General features: G+C 48.6%; 2 protein-coding genes across 2 annotated transcripts in view; one reads left to right on the top strand and one right to left on the bottom strand.

Moving 5' to 3' along the window:
• KCNIP1 (potassium voltage-gated channel interacting protein 1) overlaps window positions 1-26,000 on the bottom strand; it is a 343,774-nt gene that overhangs the window by 302,927 nt on the left and 14,847 nt on the right. The window lies entirely within an intron of this gene.
• KCNMB1 (potassium calcium-activated channel subfamily M regulatory beta subunit 1) lies at window positions 11,064-20,124 on the top strand. Its single transcript, XM_044229710.1, has 4 exons — window positions 11,064-11,163; window positions 13,351-13,508; window positions 14,999-15,170; window positions 19,254-20,124. Exons 2-4 carry the CDS (start codon window positions 13,375-13,377, stop codon window positions 19,521-19,523), a joined length of 576 nt encoding a protein of 191 aa, XP_044085645.1. The 5' UTR covers window positions 11,064-11,163; window positions 13,351-13,374; the 3' UTR covers window positions 19,524-20,124.

Below are 26,000 nucleotides of genomic sequence, written 5' to 3' on the forward strand. Positions count from 1 at the left end.
GAAAACAGAAGCTGAATTTCCTTCTCTGAAGTTCTAATTCAAACCTCTGCATATTCGTGTTTTGAGTGGTGACCTCCTAAGTCTGCCTACCATGGATACAAAGGGAGGCTTGAGCTGTGTCCTCCAGGTTGGGCCAGATTGGTGGGTTCTGGAGGGCTGTCCCGGGGACACTTGGCCTCTCTCCCAGAGGCTCTGAAGTGGGAAGCATGGGAACTGTCCTTGGTGTTTTCAGTAGCTCCTGTCCTTGAATCCCTAAAGCATTCCCGGTCCATACAGGGCAGGCAGTCCCCCATTATTTTTTACTTGTTTCACTGTGTTTGGAAAGCTCCAGAACCAGAGCTGGCATATCAAAATGAACCTGGCATTTGGAATATAAAGGCCTGGGCCCAAATTACAGCTTTGCCCTTCCTGGCTCCTGCTTCCGCTCCTGGGTAGCAACCAAGCTTCAGGGCCTGAGCTAGGCCTGAATGTTTAGAGATGAATCAGACACAGTCCTTGGTCTTATGGGGAGACTTACCCACTCAAACACCACAGTTAGCATGGCCCCATAACCTACTGTTCAAGCTGAGCTCTTTTTGAGAGTGCAGGGGGCTGACTGGAGTAAACAGGGGCTCTCTGAGCTACCGGGCACCTGCAGTCACTCTCTGGAGCCCATTCTCTCTGTATGGAGCTGTAGTCTAGACGTGCAGTCCAGCAAACAGGAGAAATTCAAACCAATGAAAAAGAAAATCACGGCTTTCCTTTGAATGCAGGAAAGTGAATAACACTGATTGTTCACAGTTGCACCTCTCTTATTTTTCCTTTGCTCGGGAGTCTTTCCTAACTGAAGCTGTTCCAAAACCCCTCACATGTCAAACCTCAGAAAATTCTCTAGGACACCTGGCGCATGTGGATTTTCTCCTTTCTCCCACTCCCTTCCTTTCCAGCTCTTAGCTCTGTGTTTTGTCTCTCCCTCCTCCCTCTCTAGAGCCAGCCGTCTCCCTCCATTATCTAGAGGGGCAGGCGGGAGGAGAGAAAGGGAATCGGATAGTGGAGGATGAAGGACTGAGTGCTCAGGGCTGGGGAAGGAACAGGGAGGGCCGTGTAGATAAATCTGATCAGGTTTATTCTTGGCACACACACAGGTAAGTAACACAGTGCACCAAGTTCAAAGTTAGAACAGGCCCACCTGAAGGAGAAGCGCCTAATCCAGATGACACTTAATAAATAGTGACTGAATTACGACTTAAATGCTCTGTGACTTTAGTCCAATCACTTAACTCTTCTGAGCCTCAAGTTCCTCTTCTGAAAAAAAGTGAAAGAATGAATGATAGGAATGAGGACTAAATGAATGAATGTTCCTGTGGCAGTCACAGTCAGCTGACCAACAAAGTTTGGTCTCCGCACCCAATCCACGCTGAGAAGTGGTTGCTCATCCAGGACTACATTTCCCAGATTCCCTTGCATCTGGGTGGGACCATGACTGGTCTTCGCAAATGGAATGTGAAGATAAGTCATGCCTGTCAGTTCCAGGCCGAGGTGGATAAGTATCAATCACCTTCATTTTCTCTCTGCACCCGCTCCCTCCTTCCAGTCCACGGGCTAGATAATTCTGGGGTCAGCTCGAGGCCGCAAAATAGGGGAGCCATAAGATGAAGGAGGTTGATTCCAGCAGCAATCACCGAGAGCAGAAGCGTACATTCTGGACTCCCCACAAATGAAAACCGCACTGTTATTGGGGAGAATCAATGAAATCTTGAGGTTGTTGCTGCAGTTAATCCATTCTGGCTAAGTCCCCTGCCTCTCAGGGTGGTCATGCAGATAAATAAGGTTGGTGTATTGGCTTCAGCGGTGTTCCAAGCCCTGTCTACTCCCAGCCCCGTCCCCAGCAACCCCCCCCCCAAGAAAATATTTGTTCACGTCTAAATCCCTGGAACCTGTGAATCTGGCCTTATTAGAAAAAAAAGATCTTTGCAGAAGTAATTAAGGATTTTGAGATCATCCTGGATTACCGGGGAGTGCTCCAAATCCAACGGTAACTGTCTCTGTGAGACAGACCAGGAGACGTGGAAGAGAAGAAGACCATGCGAAGACGGGCAGAGACTGGAAGGACACAGCCACAAGCCCGGGAAGGCCCAGGCCACCAAAAGCTGTGAGAGATAAGGAAGGATCCTCCAGAGAGCCTTTGTAGGTAGGGAACCTGGCCCTGGTTGCCTCTTGATGTCAGACCTCTGCCCCCAGAACCGTGAGAGAATAAGTTTTGATTGCTTTAAGCCACCAGGTTTGTGGCAATTTGTTACACTGGCCCCAGGAAATGAACACAGTTAGGTAGTACCGGACCCAGCAAGGTGCTGGGTGTGGAGAAGGCATTCAGTCCACGGTGAGTTAAAAAATCAGCCCTGAGCACCTCCACGGTTTGCTCCTTAGAGACAGGGTCTTCTGGGAGATTGCATCCCCTGAGAGCAGATATAGTTCAAATCTGTCTTGTTAAGTACCAGAGAAGGCTCTGATGGGGCTCATGGAGGTATTTGCACTTAGAGTCAATGGAGACCTTGAGCTTCTTATTATTAGCAGATCACAGACATACATATTTATCGAGGTGCAACAAGGGGGATTAAAAAGACTTTCTCTGCAGTGTCTCTTTTTATTTATTTATTTATTTAAAAAATGTTTTATTTTTTAAATTTCTTTTCAGTGTACCAGAATTCATTGTTTATGCACCACACCCAGTGCTCCATGCAATATGTGCCCTCTTATAATACCCACCACCAGTCTCCCCCAACCCCTCACCCCCCGCCCCTTCAAAACCCTCAGATTGTTTTTCAGAGTCCACAGTATCTCATGGTTCATCTCTCCCTCCAATTACCCTCAACTCCCTTCTCCTCTCCATCTCCCCATGTCCTCCGTGTTATTTCTTATGCTCCTCAAATAAATGAAGCCATATGATAATTGACTCTCTCTGCTTGACTTATGTCACTCAGCATAATCTCTTCCAGCCCCTCCATGTTGATACAAAAATTGGGTATTCATCCTTTCTGATGGAGGCATAATACTCCTTAGTGTGTATGGATCAGTGTCTCTTTTAAATGCCTGCAGGAGACAGCTGGTGGGCCCAGCCCACTCTGGGCAGCCTGGGAGCCAGCATCAGGAGCAAGGGTGGCCTCTCCACCCCACCACGCCCCCAGTGCCCCCACTCTGGGTCCTGGCTCAGACTGAGTCACAGGCTTGGAGAAGACCTTCAGGTGGTCAGGCAGGACCCCTCCTCAGCGTGAGGAGAGGCTGCAGGGAGGGAGAGCCTTCCCAGGACTTGTGGAGAGTGGCTGTGAGGTAGCCAAAGGCAAGGCAATGCCAGGGGAGCGGAGTGGACAGCAGTTTATGGCTTTGTAGACTGTCCACCAGTCACATGTGGCTGTCTAAGTTAATCCACTTGAAATAAAATTTAAAAAATCCAGTTCTTCCTTCACATTAGCCACTTTTCAAAAGCTCAAAAGCCACGTGCCACTTGTGGCTCCTGTATTTGGGCAGCTCAAATTTCTACCATTGCAGCCAGGAGGGGTAGGAGTCTCAGCTCTGTATGTCACCAGCATTGTGACCTTGGACAAGTCTGTCCACCTATAAAACGAGGGCAGTCACAGTACCTATTTCATAGGGTTAGGATTGAATGAGATGTTAGGTTCCCAGTACTTAACGCAGCGCCTGCCACATGGTAGTGCCTGGGAACCGAGAGCTCTAGTTACAGGTAGAGAATTAGTTTACAGAAGAGGAGTAAAGCAGAACACTGCCCGGGAGTCACTGGACATGGCTCCAGCCTTGCTTCTGACACTCTGAGAGTCTGTAGAGAAATGTCTGAATCTTAATCTGTGCACCATTAAAGCTGTGTGGCTTTGGGTGAGTCACTTCCCCTCTCTGGGCTCAGATAGTTCACCAGTGGAAGGGAAGTTCGCATCTTATTAGATCCTATGCTTCCAGGGAAAGTAAAGGGGTTGAAACCTATAAAAGGCTAATATTCTTTGATTCGGATCCCTGCTTTTAGAAACCCATTGGAAGAAAAGAACCAGAGAGGTGAGCAAAGACAGATGTTCAAAGACTGTCATTGGAAGATAGCTAATAATAACAAACCCTTGAATTTATATAGAAAATTCCTAAATTTATTTTTAGAAAGTATTGCATTTATCTTTAGAATATATTCTAGGGGTGCTTGGGCGGCTCAGTCGGTTAAACATCCAACTCTTGATTTCGGCTCAGGTCACAATCTCAGGATTATGAGATCAAGCCCCTCGTCCAGCTCCATGCTGGGCATGGAATCTGCCTAATGTTCTCTCTCTCTCTCCCTCTCCCTCAGCCCTTCCCCACCCCAATAATTATAAAAAAAGGAATGTATTCTAAACATCATTACTTTGACAGCGGTTTCCTTGGGATGTTGGACTTTGATTGCTTCTTTTTACCTTTCTGTACTTACCAGATTCTCTACAACTTGCCTCTGTTTGTGACTAGAAAACCTGACACTTAGAGAAAGCTGTCAACCTATGTGATCTCTAAGGGCCCTTGGAGGGATATTCTATGACTCAGCAAAGGGGTAGGAATACTTTGTTTGCAGCCTTGACGTCCCCACTGCATTGAGAGGTGGAAGGTGGGGAGGGGAACAAAGAAATGTCATTCAGTCCTTGGATCCCCCATGACAGGTACCACTAAGATCAGCTAACACAGATTGGGGCCCTGAATCTTGCCAGAGTCAAATATGTCCAGAGCTGGGGCTTATTGCTCACTCCTGATCATGGACATCACATAGGCCATGAACATGCCCTGAAGGAGTTGAGGGATGGAGCTAAGCCAAGTGCTTGCTATGTGCCGGGAACTGTATGAATTGCTTTCATGGATTCTCTTCCTTTGAACTTTAAAAAATATTAGGGACAAATAAAATATTTTGCATCTAAATAAACACATGCTGTTCAATCTTTGCTGGAAATTTAGGCAAAGCAAATAAAAACTGGGACTGAATTTTTTTCATCCAGCCAGTAGGTAACAATTCCTAAATTTGATCGTGTCCAGGCTTGGTGAGTATGTGGGGAATCGGCCACTCTATGCACAGGCCATGTACACGCATTTGACGATTGGTGTCCATGTTATGGGGAAAAGTATCCAATAAGGATCAAAATCTGAAAAATGTAGAAATCCTTTGCTCTAGAATTTTTGCTCAGCTGACTAATCTTTATTCTAGGGAAATGGAACGGGCAAAAATTACAAGGAGCATTTAATGCAGCACTGTTTAAGTCACCTGACTCTCTCAGCTCTCATCAGCTGGAGGCTACAAATGAGCAACATTTATTTTGATAGACAAGCATCTGGGCTCAGAGGCACAGCTCACAGCTACACAGATATTTCTGGGAATTTGCAGAGATTCCCTATGTGTTCAGGTGCCCTTTGCTCTGACTTGCTTGTTGGTTCTCCAGCCCAAAGCCTCCTCAAGGAGATGGACTTGTACCTTCTTGGATGCCCCTCCAGGCCCACTCCCCACTCGGCTTTAGACTCTTCTCTGCAGGCTGATCATAGGGACCAGAGCAACAGGCTTCTCTCTACCAGTTGGTTTCAGTGAATGGGGTTCAGGAGACCAAAAAAAGGGTCCCTGGACAGTGAAGTCAGCTCCTCATTCCCTAGCTTGTCTACTGAGGGTCCCAGGGTACTGTAGGAGACCCTCCTTCTGATGCTGGACACAGCTTCTTTCCCTCATCCCTCAGTCCAGAATGGCTCCAAAGTGCTCCATCTTTCCCTGTGTTCCTTACAACCTGCCCACACCATTGCCAGTAGTTCTAAAACCTCCTTGATTTTCCCAGTTTGAGTGTACCTTCTAAAATGGTGTGCCGGGAAACCGCTCTCCTAAAAAAAACAAAAACAAAAACAAAAACAAAACAAACAAACAAACAAAAACCACACACAAAAAAAACACAAAAGCCCCCACTCGCATTGTTTGTAGATTTCACTTCCCCTGTGGCGGATTTCTGGCTCCCAGCAAAGTAACAGCTGGCAGGGGAAGCACTCCTGTGAAGCTGGTGTGAGCCGGCTGAGCACACCACCAGCCCTGCCCTTCCTGCAAGACCCTGACCGGTGCAGAGATATGTTGGGCCGCTCCCTCTGCCACGGCTGCCATGAGTGATGTTGCAGATTGCCCTATTAGGGGGCATCGCTATGAGCCCTTTTTTCTCATCACCCCAGAGTCCGAGTCCCAAAGACTATGGTGTGAAAACAGCTCCACCAGCCTCCACGTATTCCCTCTGCCTTGTCTCTACCTCTTCCCCCAAAGTTCAAATCACGCCTGGACTGCGCTAGGAAACCATGAACTGCTGCCATCTTCCATTTCTATGGCTTGGTCATCTTCCTCCCCGGGTTCTGGTCCCCAAGCTCTGTCCTTATAGATCCAATCTCTGTCACACCTGCCTGTTCCAGAACAATGATAGGTGTGAGGGTGGGGATGGTTGGGACAGCCCACCCACCCACAGAGGTCAACTCTGAGCTCCACTGATGAGCAAACAGGCCCCCTTCCTAAATGTCCAACAACATGGCTTCAATTAAATATACTACTGCTTCCCCATATGAAACAGTACGGTACAAGTTTTTAGACAAATGTGTTCTGGTCTGGGAAAATGACTATAATATTCCATTACATTAAGGAGCAAGAGGTTTTTTTCTTGGTCAAATGATACGACGTGGATGAACCTTGAGGACATTATGCTGAGTGAAATAGCCTGACACAAAAGGGCGATCACCGTAGGATTCTACTTATATGAGTTGTCTAAAGTAGTCAGACTCAGAAACAGAGCGTAGATGGGGCTGACGAGGAGGGAGAGACGGGGAGTTGTTTAATGGGTGCAGAGTTTCAGTTTTGAGAGATGACAAAATTCTGGAAATCTGTTGCTCAACAGTAATAATATAGTTAACCACTCCCAAACTGTAGACTTAAAATTGGGTAAGAAGGTGAATGTTTTTTGAAAAAGTAAGAGATTTTTTTTTTTTTTCCAAACCAAACCACAAACCACAGCAAATCCCCAAGATTTCTGTTTATCTAGAGATGTGACAGTGAATAAGAACCGTTTTTGCCCTGGATCTCAGGGAGCTTACACTCCAGTGGGGAGACCCGGGAATGGGGAAGGCACATGAACAAACATAACATTACAGGGATGGGGAATGCTCGGAGGGAGCTGCACACAGTGCTCCCAGCATGTTAAATCACGTGTGGCTTAGGGAATAGGAGGTGAGGTGAGCACCCCAGAACTGAGACCCAGTGGAGAGGAAGAGCTCCCTAGCAGGGGGGACACAGGGATGTGCCCTCTGGAGGGAGAGAATGTCCGCATCCTCTTATGAGTATCTAAAAGGACACACCCATCCCCGACCTGCAGTTCCCGCCAAGTGGCAGGGCTATCACAGTGCCTTATCTTCTTCCTGCCCTTGTCTGTCGACCAACTTTTCCACAGTGAGCATGGATGGTTTTGCAGTAAGGAAGAGGCATAAGAAAACGATCTTACCGCACAGATGGATAGCAGGGCTCTTTATTTATTTATGCTGTTCCTTGTTTCAAAGAGGATTTCAAGCTGCTTACAATTATGTTAACAATACAGCAGGCTAAAATACCTTGTCACTAAGTAAGAAAAATGAGGGGAAGCAAAAACACGGCTGGAAGAGTCCGATGGGAAAGGCAGGCGGCCTCCCTTCACTCCGAGGGGGCGGCCCTGTCGGGTTCCTCATCACTTCCAGTCTTGTCATCTAATTCAAATGTGAACATTTCTTGGTCCTGTTTTTACACTTTGTCTTCTCAACTCCATTGAAAAATCCTTCACTGCCATTTCCTCTTTTGTGACTCTCTTTCCCTGAAAATATACCTTTTATTTTTCCATTGTGCCTTTTTGCAGTTTTAAAAATCCACCTTGTCCCTTCCCCATCACTGACGGACTCAGAGCCTCTGCATGGTAAGGCCTTGAGTGTCTGCGAGCCAGTGGCTTCCCTAGGACAGAGCTCGACTCACAACCACTCCCTGCGGCACACAGCTGGCGACACGCCCTCTGCACGGGCTCTGGACACGGTTGCCAATTTGATGTATGGGACTTATTATCCCAAGTGGTGGCAGAGAATAGATATTGATTCAAAAGTGTTTAAATAAATAAGTGGATGCACAATCCAGAAAGGGCGATAGACTGAGGAGATGGGCTTACACAGCCGCTGAAGCGGACTCCCAAAACACACTAGTTCTCTCAAAGACTGTGCCTCAGGGCATCACGGAGGGCCTGGACCCCTCGCATCACGTGACAGGGGAGTGACCTTGGGCAAGTCACAGGAACAAGACCTTTTGGGAGGACTGTTGAGAAGAATGGCTATGTGTGTACATTTGTGTGTGCATATGCACATGCGTGTATGTGTACACATGTGCACACACGTATATATATGCATGTGCATGTGTACACAGGCACACATCTGTGCATGTGTATTCCTGTGTGCAGACATGTATAGGTGTGTGGATGTGTGTACGCATATGCATGTATGCATCATGTGTACACTGTATGCCTATGCACATATCTGTATACATGTGTGCACAAATGTGCATGTATATGCACACATATGTATGTGTGTATATATGCACGTGCATGCACACATACATATGTGTATGTGTGTAACTGTATATGCACACATGCACACATGTAGGTATACATGTGCACATGTGAGTATGTGTATGCATGTATACATGTATATGTGTATATGTATTTACATATGGATGTGGCTCATGCCCTGGCACACAGTAGTTGCTCAATTAATGAAAATACCCTCTTGTAACACCGCCCTTCTATTCCACTTGTGCAGCAGTGAGCAGCCTAAGATAAGAACATACAGAGCTTTTCTAAAGCTCCCCCCTACTACTCCACACAGTCATCTCAGGCTTTTTCAGCCCCACTGGTTCAAAACTACCACAGTCACCAGCAACAGAAAGTTTCCCTTTGAAATCACTTACAGTACATTCTAGTTACCGTCACTGCATAACAAATGCCCTCAGAATATAGTGGCATAAAACTATTGAATTTGCTCATGGATTTTTGTAGATGGAGAATTCAGAGTGCACACAGGGGGTGGGTGGTCTTGGCTCCATGATGTCTGAGGCCTCAGCTGGGGGTCCGAAGAGGGGTCTGGAGTCACCTGCAAGCTCCTTCCCTCAAGTGTCAGGGGGGATGCTGGTTGTTGGCTGGGAACCGAGCTGGGGCTGTCAGCTGGAGCAGCTGTGCGTGGCCTCTTGGCTTCCGCATAATATGATGGCTGGCTCTGAGGGGAGTGTCGCGAGAGAGGACGCCCAGGGAAAGCTGGATCACTGTGCATGATTTAGCTTTGGAAATCACACAGTGTCACCTCCATCACATTCTCCTGCCCAGGTGGTTGCAGAGCTCTGCCAAGGTCGAAGGACACAGATGCCCCTCCTGACGCAGTGTTGATGTCACATTGTTAGATGAGCACACGGGATGAATCGCATGTTGGTATGGGCATCTTTGGAAAATACAACCTGCCCGTCAGGTAGCTTAGGTGATCTCTTATTTTTCAAAAACACTGAGGAGAGGTATAATTGTCTCCATTCTAGAAATGGACAAACTGAGATTTAGAGATACAAAGTAACCTGCCCTGGTTACTTTATTTAACCCCTCTGAACCTCAGGTTCCACATCTATAAAATGGGTAGAAAAATCTCTACCTGACTAGCCTGTTATGAACTAGCAGTGCTTATTATGATAGGGTGTTGGAAGTTTGGAGTCGGGGAGGCATTTTGTGATCTCTAACAGTCTGTGTTAGTGCCGAGTACTACTCCGTATTGTAGCTTCATTATTTCCTTGCCCTTCCCCTGCAGCACCACAGGCAGCTAGGGACCCGAGTTTTTCTCCACACCTCTTGGAGAACAGAGCTTGTCCCAGCATTTTGGAGAGGGGCTCACTTTCAGGCAACAGTAGAGCTTATGGTTCACCTTCCCTGCCTGTTTCCCTACCTTGTGAAGAGTACTAATGTTTGCTTACAGATTCCAAACGTGTAACCCCTAATAACTCATTCAGTCGATTATGAGCAAGTGGCCTTTTGGTCATACTTGAAGTGGCTCTGTTGCATGCACCGTGTCTCTCTCCCCCAGGGGGAGTGGGATGAAGGACTGGCATTTTTGCATTAGTTCACGGGCACCAGAAGGGCTCTTCTGGCTCCTGGGTGGGCCAAGGACCATCTGGGAAAACCACTCCTCTGGGGATTCATTCCAGGCCCCATGTCCCTCCTTGTCAATCTACCTGTGAGGTCTAAGGTCTTATAAGACCCCCTTGTGGCTCACTGGTCATATCGAGAGGCACAAATCTCTGCCCATGCCTCCAAACCGTACTTCGACAGTCTCTGGGAGGCCGCTCAGCAGAGCAGGCTGTCCCTGGACCTGGCTGGCTGGAACAGCTGTGAAGGCCTCACTGCTTTCAGCTTCTGCTTGGCTGGACGTTAAAAGGTGGGTTTCTCTTCCTCTGCCTCAAATCTTTGCTATCCCTAACACTCATCATTATCCTAAACAAAGTTAGTTTAAAAAAATCCCAGCAACATAGTTGAGAAAATTGAGGCTCAGAGAGATGCCATGACCTGCCCAGGGTCACACAGCATTTAAGTGCCAAAGGCTCTGGAGGGTTTGGATGCTTCTATGGGGATTTGCCAGCCCCCTAGTAGCTGATAAGCCCAACCCCTTGGAGCTCTAGCTCCTCCTCTCTCCCTTGTGTCAACAAAAGGAAAATCATTTCCTATTCCCGGCTTCCCTGCCAGCCCAGAGAGACTGATGATGAAGAAACATCTCTAAATGTACCAGGATGGTCTTTCCTGGTTTCTTAGTTTTGCTCAGTCTTTTGTTGTTCGAAATCTGTTTCTTACAGACCCTGGAAATTGCAGGTGTGGCTGCCTGGGTAACAGCTGCCCTTGTCTCCTAGGCTTGGGACAGACTCTCTGGAGTTTGAGTCCTGGGGCTGTGTGCTCAGACTTGACCATGTTTGGGCATGGAGGCCTGTCCCGGATGGGGACCAGAGGCCGCTTTCCCAGAGATGGGCTGGGAGCCCAAGCTTCCTGCTGCAGCTCAGGCAGCCTCTTTTGGGGTGGGGGCTGGGGGCCAGGCTAAAAGTCTCTGTCTGCTGAAGATTCCAGGGCTCCAGAAACTGTGAGTACTGCCTCCACAGCACTGGGGGAGTGGTTTCTCCGGAGCCTGGGGCTAGAGGGGAGAGCTTGGGGGAGGGAGATTGGCAGTGGGAACTCGATTCCTAGGGAAGTCCATCACGACTCTGGGCTCCAGGGGCCCTGACAGTGGTGTTGCCCAACATAAGACCTGCTGGTGTTTGGGCCCGTGGTCTGGTGGCCTGCTCCATGGCTGGGTCACTCGAGTCATTCAGCATCCTCGCACTCAGGTCCCAGCTTCCAGAGCAGCTGGAAGGAGGGCAGCAGCCGGGAGAGCAGGATCAGTCCTGGCTCTTGTCCCCAGGGGAGGGATGGGACAAAAGTAGGCTCAGCAAGAGAACTGGGGACTTCTGCTCCAAACCTTCAGGATTCCCTTTGTTAATAGCAGCCACTATTTATTGAGAGCTGGCATTGGGCCTGATACTGGGATCAATATGTGATATTTGGTATGTCACCTGATCTTTGTCAGAACTCTCTGAAGCCGGTACTATTATTCTCATTTAACAGCCACTCGGTTGCTACGTGGCAAAGTCAGGATTTGATCCTGGATCTGCTGACCTCAGAATCCTCCCTGCCCCACATTCCACCAAACCTTTGAACACTGTACTCTGTGCTCTATCCTTCTAAGGAAAAGAATGTCAACCAAAATGCCAGGTGCTATTTTCTTTCACTTTTCTCCATCTTTCCTAAATTCACCCCAGATGTTGAGTGACTTTTCTAAACGGAAGATAGGACCAAAAAGCCCAGAGATATTCAGCAACTCTCAAAAGTGAAAAGTTCTTCTTGGAGTCTAACTGAAATCCCTCCTATTAGAGCTACATTTCCTTTCTTCCTGTCCAGGCCTCAGGGAAGATCAGCAGTGCCTATCCTTCCTCCTGCCAGAAGGCTCCCACTGCGGTTGTTTAATTCCATATCCACACCCATATCCTCACCCCCTTCTTTTATCCTGTGAGGTTTTAGGAGCGTTGACCACGACTCTGCAAAGCTACTCACTTGGTGTAGGGAACAATCTCATCAGAGCATTACAGACAGGTGGCATCTGAGCACCAGACAGGGTTCAGACTTCTCTGTGACAGGAGAGCCTCTCCTCTCCCCTCCCCTCCCCTCCCCTCCCCTTCTCTCCTCTCCTCTCATCTCCTCCTAGCATCTCAGACCTGGTCACACAACACCCCTGCCTTCCCACCATCCAGAGTGCCTGGGTCTGGGAGGGCTGAGGGGCTAGAATGTAGGGCACACGCCAAGGGCCGCTCCTCGAGGGCACCCCATGTTCCAGGAAAGAACCGGTTTTGTTTGGGGCACCCAGCCCTCCTGGCCCTTCTCTGCTTGCTGCCCCCAGCCCAGGCAGCCTTGCCCTGGGATTATTTGTAAACTGTGAAATGCTCCATGTTTTTCTGAGACAAGTGTCCCGGAAGAAAGTGCTCAGATGTCCTACCGCTACTGTCCACTGTATTCATTTATCTCCTGTATTCCTTTTCTACTGTTGCTGTTAACAGATCACCACAAACTTGGTGGCCTCAAACATAGAAATCTCCTCTCATAGAGTTCTGGAAGCCAGCGAGGTATTGGTAGAGCTGAAATCAAGGTGTCGGGTGGGCCCACTCCATCCAAGGCTGAGGGGAAAATCCACTGTTCCTTGTCTCCTCTGGCTTTTGGTGGCCATTCATACTTCCTGGCATGTGACACACCACTCCAAGCTCTCCACCCTGGTCATTATCATCTTCTCTTCTGTGTCTCATCTCCCTTCACCTCACTCCAGTATAGACCCTTGATTACGTTTAGGGTCTACATGAATAATCCAGGATAATCCCCCCATCCCAGAATCCTTAAATTAAGGTCTTTGCCATGTAAAGTACTGCTCACAGATTCCAGGACTGAGAATATGGACCTCTTGGGGTCATTATTGAACCTACCACACATTGTGTGGCCTTGGACAAGTCTCTCTACCTACCTCTGAGCCACAGATGCTTCAGCTATAGAATGGGGATGATAACACTTGGCTCTCAGTTGGTGGGAGGTGTACGTGTGTTCAAAAAGACCTCAGGAGTTACAAAGCTCCGTAACAAACTAGAGGTGATGTTGACCATTGAGCACCGTCCCCTCTTACCTGTCTCATCTTCAGTGGGTTACTCGTTGCCTGTGCTGATCTCATGTCTGTTTGCCTCTGTGGCTCTAGAAATGACCAGTGCCTGCAGTGGACATGGGAAAGAAGCTGGTGATGGCCCAGAAGCGGGGAGAGACTCGAGCCCTTTGCCTGGGTGTGGCCATGGTGGTGTGTGCGGTCATCGCCTACTATATCCTGGGCACGACCGTGCTGCCCCTCTACCAGAAAAGGTAGGGAACTCTCCTGACCTGCCCCTTCCTCCAGCTGCTCTCCAATGGATCTGGTCGACCAGGAAGCCCATCCTTCTTCCTACCTCTCTCCCCATTGACTTCACACCAGGAAGGAAGGGCTGGACAATCATTCTGAGAGTGAAGGATTTGAGTTCAGGGAGGGTGGGTCTGACCAGACACTGCTTATCTGGGGTTCTGGGACATGGGATAGCAGACATAGGAGGCCCTTCTCATAAAAAGCAGCAAAAGATCAGAGCAAACCCCCCCCCCAGTGTGAGTTTGATCCCAGGAGAACTCAGAGGTTATAGATTTTCACAGCTTATCTGCACAGTTTGATTCCCCTTCTGAAACCTCCCGGCCAAGTGGGTGTCTAGCCAAGGGACGGGAGCTCAGGACCTCACGGTATATACCATTTCATTTTGGGGGTTTTCTGAGAAGTAGGAAATGTCTACACTGAACCAAAAGCTGCTTCCATGGAGCTCTGCTCTGGAATCTCAGAGAAAGTTCCTTGCTTGCTGACATGTCAACCACTTGGACTTTTAAAGGCAAAGCTGTGAAGTTCCTGATCTGTTCTCTGTTTGGAACAAACACGCTCTGTTCTCTCAACCTGTTTTTTTTTTTTTTTTTTTTTTTTTTTGAGGATAAGTCTCCGACCCTCGCCTCTGGGCATGTTCCAGCTGCTGACAGCCCCTCCATCTGGCAACGTGTGTCCTGCCAGATAAATGTGAGATGAATCACGATTGATTCGCTGATGTGTTGATGAGCCTGTTAGCCTCTCCTGGGCCTGCTTCTTTGTCACTTTTTATAACCCTGGACTGATTCCAGGTTGGAATCTTCCCCAAAGGAGGCACTGTTCAGAACTGCTATGTGCCTGTGACCCGTTATCTCCAGGTTCAGCCCCGTCCCCACCTACTTCCTTACCCTGGCACAAATCAAGCCCCCCCCCTTCTGCATCACCTCTTTTTGGGGGGTGAAAGGCACAGATTCTGAAGCTAATCAGATCTGCACTTGGGTCCTGTGTGGCCTCAGAAAAGTCCCTTGACCTCTCTGAGCTTTTCTTCCTACCCCCTACAAGGTGAGGCTGATGTGGCCAATGGGTCTTGGGGTCTGGCTGCTTATCAGAATCAAGGCAGAGAGTTTTTAAGAGCATATCAGGGCCTGAGCCTCACGTACCTTAGAAATTCTGATTCACCTGTTCTGGGGTATGGCTCGGACATGGGAATCATCTCAAAAGTTCCCCAGGATTTTGGGTCAGCAGCCAGGGTAAGAACCACTTACGTAGATGATGTCTAAGAGGCTAATAAGCATTGGTATTCTGATTCTATGGTTCTTTTCTTGGGCCCAACCACTCTGGAGTCACACTCCTTTAGTGCTGGATACTTATGGCAAGATGAGGGTCCCAAACCCCAGGTCTCTCTAAAGGTGTTGAAACCCAATGCTCTGCGTCACCCAGGTTCTGATATATGTATGTGTCTGCATGGTCTCCCCAGTGTGTGGACCCAGAAATCCACGTGCCATCTGATTGAGACCAGCATCAGGGAGCAGGAGGAGCTAGAGGGCAAGAAGGTGCCCCAATATCCGTGCCTGTGGGTCAACGTGTCAGCTGTGGGCCGGTGGGCTGTGCTGTACCACACAGAGGACACTCGGGATCAGAACCAGCAGGTACTGACTGGGGGAGGGGGGATGGGCAGGTATCCTCTTGCCCCTGGCAGGTGTGTAGGCTTCTTCCTAACTGAATCCCCATCCCTGCTCTGGGGAGTGGAGGCTGAGAGAGCTGAGCCTACTTGACAAGGGTCCACAACTGCTATGAGGTCCAACCAGACTTAGCTCCTCTGTGCTGGACTCAGACGTAGCTCCTCTGTGCTGGAGTCAGGCAGACCTGGGTTTGAGTCCCCACTCTGCCACCAACTGCTGTATGACCCGGGCCCCACCTGGGCTGAAGTCCAGTCATGAAGTCAGAGGCTGTGTGGTGTGCTGGGCTCGGTGTTGGTGGATGGCAGGCACTTCTATAAGGTAATTGAAATGAGAGACCAGAGCCAGAGCTGACCCCACGGAGAAGAACCCCTGAGACCAGCCCCACTTGGTGAAACCAGAGGCCCAGGGCTGCAGCAGACTCTGGAGGCCAGTGTTTGGGAGATTTTCCCGTCACTGTCTCTCCACACCGCCCCTCAGCCTCTCATCCTATCCTTTCTTCCACAAAACACAAGTTGGCCATAACCATTCCCTCATTCACTCATTCATCCGGGAGACCTCTGGACTCAGGAGGAGAGAGCTCCTATGGGAAATAACACCTAGTGGGGCAGGATCCGTGCCACAGAGAGGAACAGAGGAATTTGTGGGGTTAAAGGCGGGAGTGACTCTTTCCAGCCAACAGCGAGGTGAGGGTGTCAAAAAAACGTTTGGGTCAGGCTTGAAAAATCACGCAGGCATTAGATACACAGAAACAGGAACGCAGCATGCCTGGAGAGGGGCAGGCAGAGACCACCGTGTGGCGGGAGGAAGGGCCTAGAAGAGAAGGACCTGGAAGGGGTGCTGCAGTCACTGATGCAGGGGGCATTGGGGCGGGGCGGGGGGGGGACACACAGGTGGACTCTACCTGACCCAATGATGGGAGCAGAAAGCTTTTTGTTTGTGGTAGGTTTCTGTTTGATTTTTGAAAAAAGCAAAACTTTAATGAAGAATGCTACAAGTTATGGATAATAATAAGTTTGAAAAAAATTTTTAAAAATTTTAAAAAATATTATAGCAAACACTTTACTGATTTTTTTTTTTTCCCTCAAATGATAGTCTTTAAGGATGTCTGAGGGAAGCCGGTGGAGGAAGCCGGCCCGCAGAGCATGGAGTTAGGCATTCGTGTTCAATCGGGATTGTTTTTCCAAGCCTTAGAAGTCCGGCATAAGGAAGGGAATTGGGGGGAGGCCTGAGCTCATCTACAATCACTGTTTTACCCCAAACTGCCCTGGTTCAACCTCATGAGAAGTGGGGGTGTTCGGCCTTAACAGTCAGCAAATAGTAGAGCCAGTGCCAAGGCAGGCAGTGCTCTCTGTCCCAGCCCACCAGGGCTCTCACCAGCCTGGGCTCTGAACACTCGAAGCTCCTGTGCATTTGTTTCAGAAGATCAGAGCTTTATCTGGAACAGGTTCGCTCTGAAGAATGCTCACGACGCTGAGTTTCGCAGGGAGTGGAGGCACAAGTGGCTCCTAACGGATCCACCATTTCCCGTAGTATTTCCCAGGGGAAGGTTCTACTGGTTCCCAGGAATTTAAATTCAAGTAGACCGTAAAGAAGGGAAATGCTAATGATATTCTGGCACTGTACGAGCTGTGTGCCCGTCCTCTCTGCAAGGACTACTGAGTTATGGCATTAAAAAGTGATCGGGTAAGCTGGCCCTGCTCGACTCTGGCTGCGCACTGGAACCAGCGGCGGACTGAGCAAAGTTGGCTTTCTATACCAGAACACCTGACGCAGAATCTCTGGACTCTCCAGGGGCTTCTGAGGTTTAGAACTACTTTTGCGAGCAACCAGGAGCGCTTAAAGGGTCTGTGGGCCTAAGCATGATCAGAGTGGTACAGAGGAGCGTGAGGTTCAGTGGCCGGGCAGAGAGGTTGGGGCCACGCCCATCAGCCAGGCTGCAGATGGGCCTGTAGTCGGGAGAGATGCTGACGGTCAGAGTTAGGTAGCTAATGGGATGGGAAGGGCAGGACGCTGAGGGTGTCCAGTGAGATTACTGATGGTGCTGGGAGGTCATGGAGAAGTGGGTTTGGACGGTGCAAGGTGACTGACCTGTTCCATTAACACTAGCATGACTCAGTCCCACCAGATGAAAAAAGAGCCCCCAAGACCCCTGAATCCGCTTCTACCAGGACCCCCACTTCTTCTTTGGCAATCGGTGGTCGCTGGTCTATCCTGAGGAGTAAGAAGTCAGGCAGGAGTGACCACTGGCATGCTAGGGATTGGGGGCAGGCTCGCTCACAGGCTGCCTGCCCGACCCTGAGTTTGCCAGCTTCTCCCTACCCCACTGCTCCCCGGGTCCGTTTCTGCCGCACACCTTCCAGTCCTCTCTCCATGCCAAGTCATCTGGGCAACTACCCTCACAAACCTATTTTACAAGACTCAGAGAAGTGGTGGCACCCACCAAGTCTCACAACTTTGGACCTGGTGGCTAAATCCGGGTCTGTCTGGCTCCACAGCCACACCTTTGCTCAATGGGGTACGTTACCCAAGGTCAGAGTCAGAGACATTGGGAAGATAGGTGAGGTCCCCTCAGTGCAGAACTCTGAGTTAATCTGCTCCTGGGACCCTGCTGTACCCAACAACTTTGAAGGTTAGATTCCTTGGAGGCAGCTCTCCCCAGCCTCACATACTCTCTGGCTGTTCAGGGGACGACTCTGGACACGGCTCCCCCACTTCCCAGGCTGTCAGGACCCTGATGCAACTATCTCCCAAATTGCCGGATGGGTGCTGTCTGGGCAGGCAGCTTTGGGGACAGGGTCTCATTCAAATCCAAGGAGTAACCAAGGCCTAGGGAGGAGCCAGCTCAACACTCAGACTTCGATCTCGGTCTCAGACTACTGTGCATGAAGGAGTCACTTGTTTGCTGGGCTCCACCCCCAGAAATTCAGAGTGAGTAGGAACCTGTGCTCTGGCCAGCACCCCAGCTAGTCTGCTGCAGGTGCTGTGGGGGAACCCCTCGTAGAAACTTCCAGAACCTCACATAAACAACCTTCAGACCTCCTGGTACAGAACCGAGATGAAACAGGGGTCTCTTCTCTGTGCGTCCTCTGCAGAGCTTCCCAGCAGGAAGGACCTCGCCTGATGGAGCCAGAGGCTCCTAATAGCAACAGTCGGCGTCAGGATCAGTGCGTTCTATGCTTCGCCTATACAAGCTCCTTCAAATGTATTCTCTCCTTCCTTCGAATCCCAGTGTCAGATACTGGCTTGCCAACATCTTCTGTCTGGCTCACACAGTGCTAGACCTCAAAGGGTTTGCAATTCACATTTTTGCCAATATTTTAAAATTGTCAGAGTTCACATTAGAATGTGGCTTTCTGGTTTTTCTTGAAATGTTGGAGGCCTGGCTACCATAGATCTCCCGGATCTCATGGCATCCAGCGTCCAGATAAAGTGATGATTGTCAGTCTGGATGCTTCCAGCTCTCCCATATTTCACCAGTGCCCCCTCCCCCACCCCGTCCCTGACTGTCCTCCATGGCACAAGGCGAGTGTCGGCTGGCTCTTGTCATCTTCTTTCCTGACCCACTTCACCTGGGGATGTTATGTGCACATGCCCTGTGGGAAATTGAGTGTATGACCTCTGCTCCATATCCGAATATAGAACCCAATGGGTCCGTGTCACACTTGGGTTAGTTAAGTTCGAAGTCCTTCTTTAATAACGTCCTTTGAAACACATACTGCTCTTAACCCCTTCAAGAGACAAGATAACAAGGCTGAGAAAGGTAAGCAATTTGCCTCAGGTCCCACAGCCGATGGAAACAGAGCCACAACTCCAGCTGGGCCCCTGCTTCCTGGTGAACGGCTCCTGGGCCACCGCTCTCACACGTGACACCGCAAAGGAGCCCTCTAGAACCACACAGTGCACAGCCTGACAAGTTTCGGACAGACATCACTCCCAGCCGGGGGCCCAACTCCAAAGCCAACACTTTCCTTTACTTCATGTCAGCCCTTCCTCTCTCCCAGAGAAACCAGAATTTCTAACCTCATGGGTGCTCTCGCCTTCCCCCTGCAGTGCTCCTACATCCCAGGCAGCCTGGAGAACTACCAAGCGGCCCGGGCCGATGTGGAGAAGGTCAGGGCCACATTCCACGAGAAACAGATTTTCTACTGCTTCTCAACCACTCGGGAGAACGAGACCACTGTCCTGTATCAGCGCCTCTATGGGCCCCGGACCCTGCTCTTTTCTCTCTTCTGGCCTACCTTCCTGCTGACTGGAGGTCTCCTCATTATCGCCATGGTGAAGATCAACCAGTCCCTCTCCATCCTGGCGGCTCAGAAGTAGGCCTCTCCGTGTCCCAGAGCTGCCTCTGCTGCTAGAGACTGGGTGGGCCCCCAGGCTGCTCCCTACTTGGGTACCCCTGCCCCTCCCCCTGCCTTCTCACTGTTTCGCTCCATCCCATCTCTGCTATCTGGATGGGCTTTGGGGAGTCCCTTTGTCATGTCATTCCTGATTAAGAATGTACACCACTTCTTAGTGCTTCAGAGAGCTCAAGGCCAGCAGGTAACATTGTCCTATTACCTGTCCCCGCTCAGCTGACTGAAACCCACTTCCTGCCACACCACCCACCAGCCCACAGATGCCAATGACACTCGTCTCCACGCCTGTGTTCTCTGGTTGGCTCAAAGGCCTACTTTTGACATCCACGGCAGACCTCACTCTCTTCTTTGAATTCCATCATGAAAACCACAGCAGCTCCCATGTATAGAGAACATTTAGAATTGGATTGTAGGATGCTAGGTGCTATGTATGTTTTTATTCCAATATTATTAACAAATATAGGTACGAACTTCCATTTGTAAAATACGTAAGTCCTGGGTGACTATAGTTCACCATACTGTACTGTATACTTGAACGTGGCTGAGAAAGTAAATCCTAAAAGTTCTCATCCCAAGGAAAATAAATAAATTTGTAACTGTGTATGGTGACAGATGTTAACTAGACTTATTGTGATGATCATTTTACAATATATATATAAACATATCAAATTATTATGCTGTACACCTGAAGCTAGTGTAAACTAGTGTAATATATATATATATATATATATATATATATATGTCACAAGAGTCTATTAGAAAATACACTAAAATATATCAAAATATTAACAGTGGGATTGGGGATTGGGATGGTGGTTAATTTTAATTTTCTTTCTCATTCTTTTTATCTTTGGTACTTTTCTAAATTTTCAGCAGTAAGAAGGTGTGGTTTCATTGTTTTTTTTTTTTTAAATAAATACGCTTGTCTTCATTTTTTTGAAGATTTTATTTATTAATTTGACAGAGAGAGTGAGCACAAACTGGGGTGAGGGTAGAGGCTGAGGGAGAGAGAGAAGCACACACCCTGCTGAGCAGTGAGGCTGACATGGGGCTCGATCCCAGGACCCTGGAATCATGACCTGAGCCAAGGCAGATGCTTAACCGACTGAGCCACCCAGGTGCCCCTCGTTGGGTTTGTTTTTAATCATAAAAGCAATGATTGATATTATTTTGGAAAGATTTGGAAAGGTGAGCCTGGGCTGGGGAGGGGTTGGCCTCCAATCAGAGGCAGGCTTTTAAGAACACACAATTTTAAGAACTCTCTGTGGAAGGAAGGAGACCACACAGACGGGGATTTATAATTTACAGTGCAGGTACGTATATGATACTGGCTCTGGACAGAAGCCTGTCTCACACTTGAAAAGGGCATAAGTGGAGCTTGCCATCGTCCCTACCATTACTACTCTAAGAAGTCTTCCTAGAGCAGTGGTTCTCAAAGTATGGTCCCTGGGGCAGCGACATCAGCATTCTCTGGAGCCTTGGGAGAATGCACATTCTCAGGCCCTGACTCCAGCCCTTCTTAGTCAGAAACCCCTGGGCGTGTGGTGGTTGGGGTGGCAGATAGAGGAGGGGGACGGCACTCCATTTTAACAATGGCCTCATGGCTTCTGACGTGCCCTCAAGCATGAGAACCACGGGTGTAGAGAACCAGTGCCCAGTCACCGGGCTTTTCAGAACAGATAAATGACTGCTCCACAGGGCAAGTCCTGAGCTGGATATGAAGTTAGGCTGGTACCTCTGAAGTTCCTTCTGGAGCTGTGATTCCAGCCGCTGCCCCTGGGTATGAATGCTGTCTCTGCCATCTCACTGATTTTCAATTGTTTCATCTATTAAAAAAAAGTGACTCCTCCTTTTGGGTAGGGGGAGGACCGAATAAAGGTTTGGCACATGTTAGGTAGCCAGAATGGAAGTAACTGAATACTCAGAAACTTCCAGAAGCAACAATACCAGTAAACGTTAGCCTGCATTTATTGGTGTTCATGTATTACATGCCAGGCACTGTGCTAAGCGGTCTGCCTTGTGAAAATTCAGGGAGGTACCACTGAGCCTACCTCAGAGAGCAGGAGAAGCAACATAGGATAGTGGTTAAGTATGGAACTTGAATGAGGACAGCCTGGCTTCAAATACCTAACCCTGCCATTCCCTAGCTGGGTAACTTGGGGCAAATAACCTCAATTTCCTCATTTGTAAAATAGGAACTAACGATATATCCCTTTTAGGGTTGTCAGTATTAAATTGGTTATTTTATAAGCTTCCTAGAAGAGTAACTGACACATGGTAAGTGCCATATGATATAATGAAAAACTGAAGCTCTAAGAGGTCATTGGCCAAGGTCATCCGTATAGCAGTGAGGAGCTAGGAATCAACCCTGGGCTGTGTGATTCCAGAGCCTACTGTCAACCACTGTACTTGAGCAGACTCAGCTAGAGGGCTGAGGACCCTACTCTCCCCAGAGCCCCAGGGGCCAGGTAAGGAAACTTGTTGGGTTCCTGGAACCCAATGGTGCCCTCATACAAGTCAGGGATGTGAGGGGAGGTTATCTATAATCTGCCTGAACATCTCTTACTTCCAACCAGGTAGCCCTGATGTATCCCTCTGCCTTCCAGGTTCTTACTTGAGGACATTTCTTCCAAGGGGAGACAGTACCTCATTCCCCAGGGTTTCTCCCTTCTGGGGTCATGGAAATCTCAAGAGTCTTCGGAGTCTTTTTTTTTTTTTTTTTTTTTTAATTTTCAAAGATTTTATTTATTTATTTGACAGAGAGAGAGAAAGAGAGAGATGACAAGTAGGCATAGAAGCAGGCAGAGAGAGAAGAGGAAGCAGGCTCCCTGCTGAGCAGACAGCCTGATCCCAGGACCCTGAGACCATGACCTGAGCCTAAGGCAGAGACTTAAGCCCCCCAGCCACCCAGGCACCCGAGTCTTCTGAGTCTTAAGGAAACCTCAGTTGGTGACATTGTACTAGGGTAATGGTACTAACCATTAGACATTACCTTTGGGGGAAATTAAGCAAAGGGTACAATGGGATCTCTCTATGTTATTGCTTACAACTCCATGGGAATCTGCAAGTACCTCAAAAATGTAAGTTAATTTAAATAATAATAAGAAAAAGAGTCCCTACTATAAGTCTCACTGAAAGGGACTTCTTGGCATATGGTTTCCATATACGTACATTTGGGGCTAAAATACACAGGAACTCAGAATATCCAAACAACCCCTGCTAGGGGAATGGCCATGTGGCTCTAGAAGAATGCCCAGCCCCACTGACCTATGCATTATTGGTGATGACCTCCATTGGCTTGGGACAAATGTCCTCCTCCTGGCAATAACACTGGCCTCTATCTGCCTGTGGCTCACAGAACTCCACGGACAGGATGAGCATGAAATAATGAGTGTTGAAGCATGAGAAGTTAGACACTGAGGAAAAATGTTTTTTGAAATAATGGCTGCCCAGGAGCAGAAAGCCCTCATTAGTTCCTAATAAGTCATTGCTAATGAGCACCTCATGTTTCCACCATTTTTGTTTTTCATCTCATGGTGACTCACACTTGGAGAGATGCACCTGGCTTGCTCTCCAGTGTCCCTCCCCTGGAACTCAGCCCACACCATGGGGCTCAGAGACAGGGCATGAGGAGGGTAGATCAATCAGACCCAGTGCCTGCCTTTAAGGAGCTTTCCATTCTTGCCACTCTTCCTACCCCCTCCCGCACCATTATCAAGGGCCTCCATCTTTACCATGAAGAGCCCGACTTACACAAATTCAGAATGGCGCCAGAGGAAATATTAATAAAACCTTTTTGTGACTTCTTGAAATGATTCCAGCCTCACCCCATCAACAATTTACGCAAAATTTCTCCTAGTTTTAAAACTCCTTTCTCAAGGGAGTGGACTGTAAACTGCGTTCATTCTATTGCTAATTGACAAGACAGGCTGGAGCCTAAAATTATCTCCTCTTTCGAATTAGAATTGTATTTAGGGAATTTTGAATTATGTGAAATATTGGGGAATATACTGTTTGCACAAAGGGTGCCTACCCGGTACCCCATCAGGGGCTGCCTTTTCACATGGTGGGGTTGGGAGGGGGGAGGGAAAGATGAAAGCAAGATCAGCAGGACAGGGAGAAATCACCCCAGTCTAGCCAAGAGGTTCTCAGAGAGGAAGTTTGCAAGGTCAGAACTGTTCAGAATAATATCAAGATGCTCAGCTTCTTCCTAGATTTCCATAACTCTCTCTTCCCACTCACATAAAGCAGATGATCCTCTGTCAGCTTCTTGAATGGTCTGAGAGATGGGGAAGGGCTGGATATAGCTGCAAAGTCTACAACTTCCAGTGGATTGGGGGACAAAATGGGGGTTTCATCCAAAGGCTCGCACCTCCTCCCTCAGTTGCAGTGTCTTTAATCTCCCATAATCTCCATCCTCCGGCACTGAGCTCCCTCTTTTCTGATATCCATAAATTAAATACAGCGGCTTCCTAAGTACAGGTAACTTCAAGACGCACCTTCTCTCCCCACTCCCAGGGAGACGGTCGTGAGGGTCTGAGCCCTCCTGTGTCAGTTCCGGAACCCCTGCTAGTGGACTTCTCTTTGATTCCTCCTATTCCGGTATGAACTCCTGTTTTCTGAAGGTCAGTGGTTCTTTAAGATCCTCTCATGCTGGGTGCTCGGGGCAGGGGGGATGGAGGGGGTGGGAGGCTCCCTCAGGGAAGTGCCTGACTCTGGATTTCAGCTCAGGTTGTGATCTGGGGCCCTGGGATGGAGCCCTGTGTTGGCTCTGTGCTCAGAAGGGAGTCAGCCTGAGGATTCTCTCTCCTCTGCCTCTCCCCTGCACTCCTGCTCTCAAAGATAAATAAATCTTTTTTTTTTTTTAATTTTTAAAAAAAATTTTTTAAGATCATCCAGTGCTTCCCCACTATCCTCCTTACAACAGTTGTCTTTAGTGACAATCTACATTAACATCCTTTTGATGAGTTACTCATTGTACTGGGAGGCAGCCACTTCCTTTGGGGGTATGCGCAGCAAAGGCCTCCCTGTAGGAGAACATGTCATCCCTACTAGTGGGAACTGCTGACACCCGTTGAGCACCTGTCCGCCAGGCTCTGGGCTGCACTTCTATGTGCACAGCTCATTTCACCCTAACAGTACCCTTTAGGTTATTATTGCTGTCTTCACTGCTTAAATGAGGCAACTGAGGCACAGGGGAGGGTCTTAACTTGCTGCAGATCGGAAGTTAGTCAAATGCAGAGCTGGGATTCAGACCTGGACAGCCTGACTTTCGACCTTTCTCTCAAAGTTCTGTGATTCCTGCTCCACAGTCTCTGCTCTGTATCCAAAATAGAAAATGCGGAGCAGAGAGCACAGTCAGGACTGGGAATCTATTGGATGCTTCCAGATACCTTCCCACAGAGCCCCGGGCTTTCTGTTGGCTCCCCAGAACCACATCTTTGAAAAGTGAACAAAGGGAGGTCAAGGTCCAAACATAGGTATCCAAGAAAGCCCAGCAGTCAATACAAAACTTGACTCCATCACTGCCCAGCCCCCAGCCCATCAAACACAGGGCAGGAACCAGTCATGCCCAGGCCACAGCAGTCCCTGAATTGGTCAGTCTATTAAGAAGCAGAAAGGAAGAGAGGCTGGTCGGACATGACCCCTTCTCAAGGACCCCATGCTTCTCCCGGTGATCCCTGTTTTCTTTTCTACTTGTTCCCAAACCATTGGCCTAATAGTCCACTCGACCACTCTAGAATTTATTCAAGAGCTGACAAGCATGCTTATTTATGCATAACTTTACAGTCTTGTCTTACTATCATTCATAAAGATCAGGCCATGTGACTCTTCTTGGTATTTGAGTAATTATTCTGTGACTCTGCTGGCCACTCAAGTAATCATACTCTTAGAAACGTCTTATAGACACGTGTATTTAAAGACTGTTTGCTAATGCCCTCCATTGAAATTCCCTGATCCAAAGTCAGAACTTCTTTGAGTTGAAGCAGCCCTGGTCCTCTGAGCTCCTGACCTCCTGTGAGCCTCTTAGCCTTCCTGGGTCATCACTCCCAGTCCTCAGATCCCACTCCTCGTCGGGGGGATGGGAACAAACTCAGACAGAGGAGCGTGCTGCTTGGCTCTCCATCAGATTACGTGCCCCGAGCAGACTCAGACCTCAGCGAATTTCACCCTCAGAACATGTTTTAAAAGCTTTTTGCTTGTTCTTGCATATTTGGGAAGTAAGTTTTCGCTTCGTGTGACCTTATTCTCATGGCTCTGAGTTACATGTTTTATTTGGTTTTGGAGAGGGAACCTGTAGGGAAGAAAGCTGAGAAAAGTGAGATGCTGGAACCTTGCTGGCCTGGGACCTCAGGCAGTTTCTTTAATCTCCCAGAGTCTCAGTTTCCTTAATTGGAAAACAAGCCTGACATCGTTCGTTTTACAGATTATTTGTGATGGA

Source organism: Neovison vison, chromosome 1, assembly GCF_020171115.1.
Source record: "Neovison vison isolate M4711 chromosome 1, ASM_NN_V1, whole genome shotgun sequence".
Classification (NCBI taxonomy): Eukaryota; Metazoa; Chordata; class Mammalia; order Carnivora; family Mustelidae; genus Neogale; species Neogale vison.